The 13385-nt window shown below is 50.5% G+C and overlaps 1 protein-coding gene across 2 annotated transcripts in view; it reads left to right on the top strand.

Moving 5' to 3' along the window:
• SLCO2B1 (solute carrier organic anion transporter family member 2B1) overlaps positions 1-13385 on the top strand; it is a 48905-nt gene that overhangs the window by 5792 nt on the left and 29728 nt on the right. For both annotated transcript variants that reach the window (XM_011368420.2, XM_023535562.1), the window contains 5 exons: positions 6507-6637; positions 7847-7984; positions 9406-9568; positions 11288-11521; positions 11772-11870. In XM_011368420.2, coding sequence (XP_011366722.1) covers positions 6507-6637; positions 7847-7984; positions 9406-9568; positions 11288-11521; positions 11772-11870 — 765 coding nt within the window. The remainder of the gene's footprint in view (positions 1-6506; positions 6638-7846; positions 7985-9405; positions 9569-11287; positions 11522-11771; positions 11871-13385) is intronic.

Here is a 13385-nt window from a genome sequence, read left to right as displayed (position 1 = left end):
GCCATGGTGACCCTGGGCAAGTCATGGCCCTCTCTGGCTCTGTTTCCTCACCCTCCAAAGGGTTAACCCCACCCTGGCTTCCTGTCCAATGGACTCCCCAGGCCCAGTGTTGCTGTGAAGTCACAGATGGGGAACCCCCAGGTAGGTATAGAGAGTCCACGAAGCGGGCCAGGCGGGCATCCCAAAGAGGCTCCAACAGGGCAAACTGCCACGTGCAGGCCCAGCAGCTTGGACCAACTGAGTATTGCCATATGGGCCCAGCATTGCCAGATCTGCTAATCTTCCAAAAAAAAAAAAAAAAAATCTGGAGTTTTAAGTGAATTTTCCTGATTTCTAAAATGCTTGCAACTAACTTAAAAACATTCAGTAAGCCAGCATTGTACAAGCCCTCAAAAGATGTCTAGGAGTCAGTTGTGCCTCCAGGCAGGACTGCTGTGCACCGCACAACTCCAGAGGGAGCCATTCACCTCATGGCGCACAGCTCTCACCACTACATGGGCCAGGGCCTCCCAGTTGTAACCTCTGCCTTGTATCCTGTCTCTGCCAGTTACTTTGATGGCCTTGGCAAAGTACATGTGGTGGCAAGTGTGTGTGTGTGGGGGGGGGCGCTTTCCTTCTCTTTCACAGAGAAATAATTAGGAAAAAACCCAAAAAACTTCTGGAATGCAGCTGGTGGGGTTGGGGTGGGGAGAGAGGAGAAGAGACAGCAGAAGGTTGGAGAGGCTTCAGAGATCAGGAGGAGATGAGAGAGTAATGCTGGGGCTGCTATCCCACAGGATGGAAAACAAGTTATTCTGAGGCCTGGTGGCCACGCCTGGAAGTAGACTTCCTGGTGAGTTTGGGGTAAAGGCTGATAAAACTGGCACTTGGGAGGCATCTCGGAGTTGCGAAAGGACATTATTCTGTGTGACCCTCACGCAGGCTTGAGAGGTAAGACTATTATCCTACTTTACAGAGGCTCTGAGAGGTCTAATTGCTGGCCCCAGGCCGTGCCAGGTCTAAGTGACCCTAGATCTTGCTCCCTCCGCTAAGGGTGGAACTTCTGCAGGGAAAGTGTCATTGCCCTGTCTCTCCTTGATCCAAGACCTCCTCCTTCATCCTCAGGATGTGAGAGCTCTTGGCATTTCTTTGTACATTCCTCCTAATAGGTTAACTCTGGGCCTTTGTTATGAGTCCTGAACTCCCACCACACTCAGGTCCGCTGGACTGGGGGCCACATGTGCTTCTCGCTACATTTCTCTTTCCAGCCTTGCCCTGACAGTGCTTTCTGAGGCCATCAGAAGGGGATGTTGACTGATTAATGAACGGACTGACTGACTGACTGACTGACTGACTGACTGACTAGCTAAAGAATCAGTTGGTAAAATGGCAGACTGTCCCTATATAACTACCTTTGACAATTCACAGGAAGGAAGCCGCCCCGGATAAAGAAATGGCTACATAGGGATTATTTTTGCATATATTCTAAGGCTATCATTATAGCCACCATCTTGTGGTTGGTGTTGGGGACCCAGGAGTCAGAAAGATCTGGGGTCCAGCCCAGGCTTTACTATTTACTAGCCCTGGGACCCTGGATAACTCACCTCCTCTCTCTGTGCCTCGGTTTCCTCATCTGTATTACGGAGCCACAGCCGCCACCTCAAAGGGTTGGTAGGAAGATGGGTGAATGTCCAGCCAGGGAGCCCCTAGGTTCCTCTACTGGGGCTACTTACTGTTGAGGGTCAGGGAAGCCATAGAGCTGGGTTTCCCAGCCCCACACCTTCCCAGCCCTTGGGGTTGATCTTTTTCCAGTTCTCAGGTTCTAGAAGTGACATTTCTCCTTGTTTTCACAAAGCAAGTATGGAAGCAGGCAGGGTGTTTGTGGCAGGACAGACATTTGACTTGACAGAAAGACTGGCTGCCTGACTGAGAAGAAAACAAAGTTCACTGAAAACCTGCTATGCATCTTGTCTGTGCTGGCTCCCCACTCATTACTAACACAACCTGTTCATAAGACAAAGTCTATTGTTTACCATGATAAGGGACAATGCTATTCTCAAAGCTTTGACAGTGTCTCGGAGTGGGAGGAAAGGTCGGTATTTGCTGAGAATTGAAAGTTTGTTTTAAGGCAGTCCTTCAGCGCAGGGAGGGAGGCGGGTGAGGGGAGTCTGACTAGGACTGGGTAAGAATTGTGATCCAACAGCCCAGGATTTGTGGATGGAAACAGCAAAGAAAGGGTTTTGTGGGCAGAGATTCAAAAAATTTGAAGGTACACATTCTGTTGATGGTTTCCCTTGAAAAGTCGATCGGTCTTTCAGGAAGTTTCTGTAATAAACAATCAAGCCATTTGCTTGGTCTGGAGGGTCTGGGACAAGTAAGAAGGAAAAATGCTAATGAAGACAGTGGAATATCAAGTACGAGTTAATGCGGGCATTAAGGTATGTTTTCAGGCTTTCTGTGTCCAAGCTGAATGGGGGGTAGAAGGGCCTGGTTCCTAGTGGACTCTGTCCACACTGGGAAGTAGGGATCATTGTCCCCGCATTGTGGATGAGGAGGCCAACGGGCCACTGGCCCAAGGCCACACAGCAGGATTACATGCAGCTGGGGGATTCAAACCTGGGCGGCTGCCTCCAAAGATAGTGAGCCTACATGGAGCGAAGGGGTCCAGGTCCTCAGGTCTTGTGGTTGACTGGGGCTTGGATGAGAGGGAGAGAGATAATCCAGAGATGGTGTTAACTTGGAGGATCCAGGTGTGCATGGAGGGAAATGGGTTCAAGTGGGCCTTGTGCTCTCGGAGGCAGTTGAATGTTATCAGGAGAAGGGAGGGCAGTGGTCCTCAGTGGGGCCTGTTGCATACTATGTCTGGGCTAGGCACCCTAGATGCCTTATCTCGTTAAGATAGATGCTGTATCTTCACATTACAGATGAGGAAACAAGCTCAGAAAGAAGAAGGGGCTTGTTCAGTCAGGCTCACAGAGCAGGCTCATGGCAGAGGGTTTGGGGACTTGAAGCCCACCATCTGCCTGAGATTTGCTGTTGGCAACTGGGAGGTGATGGAGAAGGCAGGACCTCGAGCCTTTCCAGCAAAGAGCAGGTGGGAAAGGTGGCCCTCTCTCTCGGATTGTTCTCTGAAACCTTGGCTCTCATCACCTGGACTCAGCTGGTGTGAAGAATGCCGACTTCTGCCCAAGGAGGGGCTAGCTAGAGGCAGGCCCTCTACCTCGCGACCTCCTGAGTCTGATTGAACTGGTAAATAAGGTCTCTGACTGACAGTTTCAGGGCGACTGTCTGACCAGCTTGTTGAGTAGCTGTAGGCAGGTGGCCGACTGACAGCTCAAACAGACAAGTCTCCTGAAAGATAAGCCAAACCAATGACTTGATGGACATGAGTGTGCCTGTGCAAATGACCAGCAATGTAACCCACTTACAGGCACACGGACTCCTTGCCCCGCAGCTCTGGGGCTGCGGGCTCCAGCTCTTGGAACTACCTGGCCTACCTGGGGCTCTAAAACTTATTTGCCTACCTGGGAGAGAAAGGGCCTGGCTCCCTGCCTCATGCCTCATCCCCGGCCCAGATGAAGTTTTCTCTCACAGCTGCGTCCCTCCTGTCAGGCTGGCCCCTGACTGTCTTCACAGGATGGGAAGGACCTCAGAGACAGCACACGAGGAGGACAGGAAGTCCTGGACTCAAGACCCTCCTTCTGAGGGGTGTTTTGTGCTATCTCAGGGAGTGGGACTGTTTGCTGCCAGCCCTTCAGTAGAGACCTCAGTCCACAGAAAGGGCTTAGGGGAGACAACAATCTTCCTGACCAGCCCCGTTCAGTGAACAACTACTACCAACACACTGACTGATGGCTAATCTCAAACCCAGGGGGTCAGAGCCAGTGCTTCCCTCTTTGCTCAGAGACTCAGGCTGTGGACTGGGCCACAGGGAGGTAAAAAGTTCTGAACTGGTCTGCCGGCCTTCTGTCCCTCTCCCTCATCTACCCCCTGGTTTTCTGTTAGAGCTGGGGCTCCAGGTCAGTGACTTTTGCCCTCCCAGCCTCAGCTCCAGCCCCATCTTCTGGCTGGCCTGGCCCCATGGGTGGTGGGCACTGCTACCTTCTGTGTGGCCTGGCTAGGTTTGGTTGGGCTGAGACAAAGAAGAGAACTGTGCTTCCTCCCCTCATCAAACCTGTACAAGGAGCATCAAGTGATATTGAAGTTAACACCTGGGCTCGAGTCCTTGCACCAATGTCAACCAGCAGAGCTAGTTACCTCTGAGCCTGGACATCCTCATCAGAAGCGTAGAGACAACGAAAGCACCAAAGGCACAGAGCTATAGACAGTCTTCATGAGCATGTAGAGTATGTAGCAGAGCATCTGTGCTGTAGCAGGTAACCGACCAGTCCTTGCTGGATGAGTTTGCTTAGAACCTCTTACCTCCTCTTCTCTTTCAAAGTGACCTCTGCAGAGTACCACTTATCCTCTTTTACTAAGCCAACCCCTTATGTCCTCTCTCTCAGGTATTGTTTTTGTTTTAATAACTCCTGTTTCCTCTGAGTGCTTATGCCCCCAAAAGGGACTTCTCCCCAGCCACACACACTTTCATTTTCTCAGTCTAACTCCCCTAGCTATTTGAACAGACATTTCTCTAATGGCCAATAAGCACATGAAAAGATGCTGAACATCATTAGTCATTAGAGAAATGCAAATCAAAACCACATGAGATATCACTTCATAGTCACGAGGATGGCTATAATCAAAAAGACAGACAATAATAAGTATTAGCAAGAATGGAGAGAAATTGGAACCATCATACATTGTTGGCAGGAGTATAAAGTGGTGCAACCACTTGGGAAAACTGGTAGGCAGTTCCTCAAAAGTTTAAACATAGAGTTATCATATGATCCGGGAATTCTATTCCCAAGAGAACTAAGAACGTATGTCTCTGTAAAAATTTGTACACAAATGTTCAGAATACCCGAAACAACTCAAATGTCTATCTGAATGAACAAAACGTGATACGTACCCACACAATGGAATATTATCAAACCATCAAAAGGAGTGAAGTATTGATATGTGCTATAACATGGATGAACCTTGAAACACTATGCCAAGTAAAAGAAACCAGTCACAAAGTCCATATATCCTATGATTTCATTTGTATGAATTTATATAAAATATCTGGAATAGGCAAACCCAGAGAGCCAGAAAATGGATTAGTGGTTTCCAGGAGCTGAGAGAGGGAAGAATGGGGAGTGACTGATAATGGGTATGGGATTTCTTATTGGGCTGATAAAAACATTCTGGAATTAGATAGTGGTGATGTTGTATAACTTTTTGACCATACGAAACCTTCCAGAATTGTGTACTTTAAAGGGGTGGATTTTATGGTATGTGAATCATATCTCAATTTTTAAAAAATTCTTCAGGCTACTAGTGTGAGGACCACAAATCCTCTGCTCATGGCAGTTCCAAGCCTCTGTAGCCCCTCCCTGAGTTTGTCTTCTAGGTCTAGAGATAGAGAGTCTCCAGCCCCATCTCTTGTCAGAGTTGTCCTCAGGTCTGTTTTCAGGCTCTAGAAGGAGCTTATTGAATGAGAGGAAACTCCTGCTAGGTTGAGAGGAATATGAAACAATGGAAGAGGCTTCCGCAGGAAGTTGGGCCCCACGAGGAGAGGAAGGTCAAGGAGGCCTGGGCTATCAGGAGGTACAGGTGATTTCCATCTAAGGGAAGGGGTAGAGTGTCCCAAGGCTGGACTTCCAGGAGACCTTAGGAGATGCTTCTTAAGGGACTCAGCTTTCTCCTTGCTGCATTGAGTGGGTTACTGACACGGTTACCATGGCCGCCATGGGAGAAAACCCACATGTGTAATGGGGCTGAGGGTCCAGGTTCTGCCACAGCTCTGCCTCTTGAGTCACTGCCCTTATTGGGGCCTCAGTTTGTTTGGTGGGAGGGGGTTCAAATGGGATGACCTCTGAAGGCTCTTTCTGCACTGATCAGCAAAACGGTTTGATGTATTATTTGGGGACTAGGCTGGTTAGCTCAGTGATTACACGCAGGGCAATGCCCTGTGGGGGTGTTGGTTTCTGTTCCCAACTACCCCAGGAAAACCTTTATTCCCTGACTATGGGCCAAGACTTGACTCTGCACCTGGCCCCAGACATCTGATCTTAGACTAAGCCAGACAGACCCAGACTCAGCCTCCAGGAACACTGATGTCTCACAGCTGTAAGCCCAAGGGGAACTGAGACTGTGTATTCCCACCACTGGGGACACTGCTCTAAGGTTGTGTGGTGGGTCAGCAGCTTCTCTCTATAAGGAAGTGTGAAACAGGTAGTCCCAGTTGGTATGTGGCCAGCGTCGGCACAAGGAGCATACGCCCTTTTTTAGGAAAGAATTTCCAGCTCCCAGGACTCAGGAAGGCTGAAGGTGCTTTGACTTTTAGATCCTCACCAACCCCTGAAATACCTTGGGCTACCTGGCTCAAGGCTATTCTCTGGGATTCTACTGCTACTCTCACTCCCTGGCTGTCTGTCCCACAGGGCCAATGGGTGAGGAGGCCCAGCTGTCAGACAAGGACACCAAAGCCACAATGGGCATAGAAGACACACCTGGAGGCAAAGTCAGACCAGATTCTCAGAACTTGCGGCCAAGTGTGTTCCACAGTATCAAGGTACCTTTCGGGGCCTGGCAGTGGCAGGGCCATTCAAGCCTGACAGAGGAGGCTCTGCCACTTACTGGCTATGTAATTAATGCCAAGCAAGGTGCTGCCTTTCTGAGCCTCGGTTTCCTCATCTGTAGATTGGGTAGCTGTGAGGATCAAAGGGATGATCTACGAAAGCACTTAGCTTGGTTTTGGGCACATGGAAGATGCCCAATACATAGTCTCTCCTTCCAGAGATTAAAGAGGGGCTGCTCTGTGGCAGTGGGGTCCAGTCTCCCTACCTCCCTTTTACCCAGAGGGAAAGAGAAGAACTACACTGATCCTAAACCTGTGTGGGGAGTTCTGGCTCCACCAAGGGCAGCCCTCAACATCCAAGCATCTACTGGCAACTCCAGGGTGCCAGGTCCTGTACCAAGTGCTATTTTCACATAATCTTATCGAGTTCTCACTGTAACCCTGGGGGGTAGGGATATTGTCTTTTCTGAGACTCAGAAGAACAGGGTGAATGTTATTAAGCTTTGGCTTATAAACTATTTTTTAATCCTTTGAAACTAGTTTTTCTTTTCTTCGGAATTCTGCCAGTTTTTTAGGAAGCAGGAAGGGATGTTTAGGCTAGGTTTGTATAGCATAGGGTGGGTGGCTTGGGGATTCAGTGTGTGCAGGTGGCCTTCCAGGGGAGCTCTAGGAGAGGAGGGGGTGGGGGGCATGGGTCAGAAGTGGGGGTAGATGTGGAGAAGGATCTGGGATAGCTTCCTGGAGAAAGAGGAGGGTGGTGGAACAGGGAGGAAGGTCTAGCCTCAGCCTTGGAGCTGAGGGTCAGAGGGGGCTCCCACCATCCTTAGCCCCATGAAGACCCTCGTAGTCATGTAGGTTTGAGTAGCCCTCAGGCCCCTGAGTCGTACCCAGGACAGCTTTTCTAGTTTTTAGGTCTGTGTGAGAAGCTGTGGATACTCCAGTAACTAACTAAGTAACTCTCTCTCTCTCTTCCTCTCCCTCTCCTTCTGTTCTCGACCCTCCTTTCTTGTTCTCTCTCCTCCTGTGTGTCTGTCTCCCCTGACTCTGTTTCCCCCTTTCTACTCCTTGTTCTTCTCGTGGTCTCACTCTCCCTCTTTCCCCAACTCTGTCTCTGTCCCTCCTCCACTACCTCCTTGGACTATCTCACCACTGTGTCCCTGTCCCTCTGCCCATTGTCATCCCTGTGGTCCCTCCCTCCGGCAGTTCTTCCTCCTGTGCCACAGCCTGCTGCAGCTGGTGCAGCTCATGATCTCCGGCTACCTCAAGAGCTCCATCTCCACAGTGGAGAAGCGCTTTGGCCTCTCTAGCCAGACCTCAGGACTGCTGGTTGCCTTCAATGAGGTACTGGCCCTGGCCCAGCCCCAGGGGTGGGCATTGAGGGAGAGTGGCACCCCCACTGCCCCCCATCCTCCTCTCTCACCACCCCAACAAGAGCCCTTCCCCTCCCAGTGCCTGCAGACATCATCATCACAGCTCCCTCCCCCAAACCTCCTTAGTCAGCTCCTTCTGCATTGTCTTGGCCAATAAACCAACAAGTCATGTTAGGACAAGGCCTAGCGGGGCAACCTCCCCCTCCCTGTAAAGTTACAGGATTGGCAAGCCTGCCCTTCGGGGCACTTAAAGTTAGCCAGGGTCTCCATATCTATCCACTTTCCCTTTGGTTTCTTTTTCTTTTCAGGCACCTGGCTATCGCCCATCCCAGGAACAATCAGAGGAAGTCACTTCAATAGTTATGAGAGAGGTTTAAATTAGATCAAAGGCAGAACTCTGGAACCTTGGGGTGGTAAGGGAGAGAGCGATAACACCCTCAGAGTTGCCTAGAGATCCACAGGCCAAGCTTGGAGGTGTAGACAAACTGCTTTGGGCGGATTTGTAAATCGGAGTCCAGCTGTGTGCAGCCCCTCCCCCACCACATGTTTGGAGAAGGCTGCTGTCCAGAGAACACTTTATTTCTTTTTCATCTCCAGCAGATTTCTGTGAAATTCTCTTCCCCTTGGGTGATATGTCATATTCCTCTCATCCCAAGGCCTACCAGCTACACAAAGTCCCCAGTGTTCTTCAGACCCCACCTCCAGATTTCAGAGGTGGGAAGGGAGCGTCATTACCTAGCTTTGAGACCTTGGGCAAGTCACTCTCTGTCTCTGGGCCTGTGTCCCATCTATAAAATGGAGAGTGGCTGTCCTTCCCAGGGTCAGTCCTCCCACCAACCCTCCGTTGACACTATCCCACTCCCCCATTAGAGGAACTGAAGACCTTGCCCACAGTCAGCAGCCAGTAAGCAGTGGACTGGGGTGCACACCTCAGCTTCTGATGGCAGAGCCTGCTCCTTCCTTGCAGGCTCTCAAGTCTCCTCCAGCGCCCACATCCTAGGATTTTTATTCTAAGGCTCAAAATTCCAAGCCGTAGTCCTCTGGCTTTAGACTCCCTTTATTTGTTTCTCTCATTTATGATGTCCCAGAAACTCAAAACCCCTTCCTTTGACTGTCCCCCATATATTCCAATATGGGATCCAACTCGTGTTCTAGAATGAAATTGAATTTCTAGCCTTATCTGCTCTCATTCTCTCCCTTAATAGGGCAGTGGGGCCCTTCCCAGGAAGACCTAGAATCTAAATTTATAAGAGGGACCCAGATGATTCTTATTCAGCCAGCTGGTCCATTATACAGATGAGAACACTTAGGTTGGCAATAGAGGCACGGATGGTGCAGGCCTCCGGCTCTGGGCTCTGTTCCACTTTAATGGGTCCCTTCATCCTTTTGCAGGTAGGGAACACAGCCCTGATTGTGTTTGTGAGCTATTTCGGCAGCCGTGTACACCGCCCCCGACTGATTGGCTGTGGGGCTATCCTGGTGGCCCTGGGGGCCCTGCTCATGAGTCTCCCACACTTCATCTCGGAGCCATACCACTACGACCGCACCAGCCCCGGTAAGAGCGAGAAGTGGACGTAGGAGCAGCATTATTGGGGCCCATCCCCAGGCCTTCATCGATCAGGATGGGCCCAGCCGCCCAGGGCATCTGCTGGTCGTCCCCTCTCCACCTCCAATGCCTCCTCAGTCCCAGCCTGGGTGGGTTCGTCAGGTGGTCCTAGGGAGTGGGACAGGAGGGTGAGGCTCTCTGGGGCAGTCTTAGTGAGGGCTTGCTTGTATGTCACTGCTTTTCTTGAGGTGGGGGTGAATTTACAACACGGTCTACTTTGGGACCTGGCAGTAGTAGGTCCTCAGGGAATGTGTGTGGAATAATAACAGTAACTTATACCACTTACTATGCACCAGACACAGTTCTAAGCACTTTATGTGTATTAATGCATTTAATCCTTATAAGAAGCCAAGAAGGTAATGAAAAAAAGAATGAATGAGTGAATAAACAAATTAAAAAATGAAAAGATTTTAAACAGAGATAATGTAGCCCTTTTTCAGCCTACTTGACAGATGGATACCTGTCCCTTAAGAATGACCCAAGCAGACTGAGCATTTGCTTCATTCCTTCCTTCTCTCATCCACCCATTTACCCATCCGTCTACCACCCCTCATCCATCCATCCACCCACCACTCACCACTCTTCATGTTTACAACCCTACGAGCCGGTGTTATCGTGATCCCACTTTACAAGTGAGGGAACCGAGGTCCAGAGAAGGAAGGACTTTCCTAAGGTCCACGGCTAGTGGAATTATGGCACGCACACCTAGGTGGCCTGGACCTGGAACTCCTGCACTGAACTACTGAATTCTTGTGTTTCTGAATTCCATGTTTTTATAGAACTTCCATTCTAGGAGACTCTTTTGAGAGATGAGGAAACTCAGGCCCAGAGAAGCTGAAAAGTTTCACAGTCTTCAACCCAGGCAGCCTCAGTTGAAGGCCTGGGTCCTTGACCTTGGTTCACCCAACTTTTTCTCCTGGAAAGGCCTGGGCAGGCTACAGAGAGAAGGCCACCTCTAGACCTACACTTGGGATAATAATAGCATGAAGGTCTCTTTAAGTCTGCTCACCAAATACTGGTGAACTACAGGGAACAAATGTCTGGTACTAAATTAAGAAATGCCCCTTTACTGCACTCTGCATCTGTGTCCCAAGCTGACACTGAGCCCTGCTCAGAATGAAGGCTGGGGGCACTACAGCCCTCCACAACCTGCCCTGCCCTGCCCTGCCCTGCCCTGCCTTTAGCCCTGGTCCCTCACACTGTGTGGGCCAGTCGTGCTAAACTTCTCAAGCCCCTGGGTTTGCATGTACTGTGACCTCTCCCTGGAACAACCCTCCCTACCTTCTTTTTCTGGAAAATCTTGTTTGTTCTTGACTCAGTTCAAACTCAACCTCCTTTGACAGCCCCACCCCACCCAAAAGCCAACATTGCCATGTTGCCATGGCATTTCTACACACCTCTGCTCAGAAAGGTGGCATAGGGCGGTTTAAGGGCATGGACTCAAAGCCAAACTGCTTGGATTCCAATCCTGGCTCTACCCTTGCTAGTTGCTTCCTGACCATCATTCTCCTCATCTGTGAAGTAAGAGTAATGAGAGCACCCATCCCCTAGGTTTCTTGTCGGGGGGTCAAATGATTTAAATACACACACTTAGAACAGTATCTTGGATCCAAGAAGTGTTATGTAAAAGTTTTAGCTATTGACATAATATTTTTTATCATCTCTCAGTGGACACGCCACAGGATTTCAAGGCTTCCCTGTGCCTGCCCACGACCTCGGTCCTGGCCTCAGCCCTCTCCAACAGCAGCTGCTCAAGCTACACGGAGGCCCAGCATCTGGCCTTGGTGGGGATAATGTTCACAGCACAGACTCTGCTCGGGGTGGGCGGTGTGCCCATCCAGCCCTTTGGCATCTCCTATATCGATGACTTTGCCCACGACAGCAACTCACCCCTCTACCTTGGTGAGGACTGGTCCCACCCTTCAGGCTCTGAGGAGGGAGCCAGGTTCAGGTGGGAGGATAGGAGGCCCTGAGTGAGGGGGTGGCTGGGCATGAGTCCATGACCTCTGTCCCATGTGGCCAGTAAAGGTCCAGAGCAGTCCTGGAAGGTTGTCTGGGCCCAACTAAGGAAGACAGGCTGCTCTTGTCCATTGGATAGGCACCAACCTGCAGAGAGAAGCTAAGGTGACCTAACCTAGGCTTTGTGTTACAGGGATCCTGTTTGCCGTGACAATGATGGGGCCAGGCATGGCCTATGGACTGGGTGGCTTCATCCTGCGCCTTTATGTGGACATTGACCGAATGCCAGAAGGTGAGCCCCAAGAGTACACAGGTGACCCCAGGGCACACAGACACTAGCTAACTGACTGCTGGTGTCATAGGAGACACTGAGTCAGGGGGCCCAGGTTCAACTCTCAGCAATTCCACTGACTTTGGACATGACTCTTAACTTCTCTTGAGCTTCAGCCTTTTCATCTTTGAGATCATCTTTGTCCTGTCCACCTCCCAAAGCCACAACCAGAATCCAGTGAGATGATGGAGATAAGCTGTAAAATGCCATCTGATGAGGAGCTGTGGTTGTCATCCCTGCTATTATTATGAGTCTTCACCTTGTTCCATCCCTGAGTCCCCCAGGTACTTAGCCCCATGCTCAGATATGCTATTGGCAGACAGGGGCACAGGCCTCTTGGCTTGCAGGGGGCTCCCATCTTTAGGGGGAACAAGACCCAGGTGAAACACAGAGGACAGTGAGAGAGAACTTTTGGAGCACGACTCGGTTCCCTTTGGCCTCTCTCTGATGGCAAATTTCCTGGGTGACCCCTGAGGACTCCTCTATTCCTGACCCTCTCAGAGTCTGGGAACATGTGCTGAGGGCACTATTTGGGGCACGGTGGTCTCTGACTCAGATAGTATCAAAGTGGGCCAAGGAGTGGGATGAAAGCTTGGTATGAAGGCAGCCAGGAGGGAGGAGTTTTGGGGGGGTCCTGGCACCCTGGCACCCTGCAGGGAGTGAGAGAGGATTCCTTTTAGAATAGGTCTCTATGGCATCTCAGCTGCCTGCTTGTCATACCAAGTGGCTTTGCCCCAACTATGCCTTCTGCTTTCTGCTGCTCTGAAGTTCCATCCTTCACATGGAGATTTTCCAGAGGGCCCTGGAAGCTTCAGGTGATACACCTATAGATGAATAGACATGCTACTTCTGCTTCTTATTCTCCGGCTTTTGCCAAGGGTGCCTTGAGGCCAGGACAGATCTAGGAAGCTCTGAACAAGAGTGCTAGGGCAGCCCCACCTCCCCACCCCTCCTAGAAACCTGGGCCCAGGAACCAAGTGTGAGCTATGCTTGCAGCTCCCGTCCACTTGAAGGACAAGTCCTGGGAGTCAGAGCTTCTCTAGGTTTCCCAGACATACCCCAGCTCAGAGCAAGGAGGTATGTTTTCTGGCTCTGTTGTCATTATGTAAGAAGTGGCACCTCCACAGGCAGACATGACGCTCTCGTGGACCTAGTCCTTTCTCTCTAGGGTATTTCATGGGGTAGGGAGATTTCATGGGGTAGGCGGATCATGTCTGCTACAGGCACAGACTGGTAAGTGAGGAGGAGAGGAGTTGAGAAGATACATGTGTGAGCTCCCTAGCATGGCACAAGAAGCAGGGGAATATTAAGTGGAGGAGGGAATCGACTGCATACTCTGGCCCCTGCTCAGGAGGAGTTCAGGATCAAGTTCCTGGGAACCAGTCTGACTCACGGGGCTGCCGTCATCATGCATCTGTATAGTTACAAAGTGTTTCTGGGTACTGTGGTGATTGAAGGAGGAGGTACCCAACAGAG

The sequence above is a fragment of the Pteropus vampyrus genome, unplaced genomic scaffold (genome assembly GCF_000151845.1).
Source record: "Pteropus vampyrus isolate Shadow unplaced genomic scaffold, Pvam_2.0 Scaffold141, whole genome shotgun sequence".
In the NCBI taxonomy this organism is placed as follows: Eukaryota; Metazoa; Chordata; class Mammalia; order Chiroptera; family Pteropodidae; genus Pteropus; species Pteropus vampyrus.
This window is presented reverse-complemented; position numbering and strand designations above follow the sequence as displayed.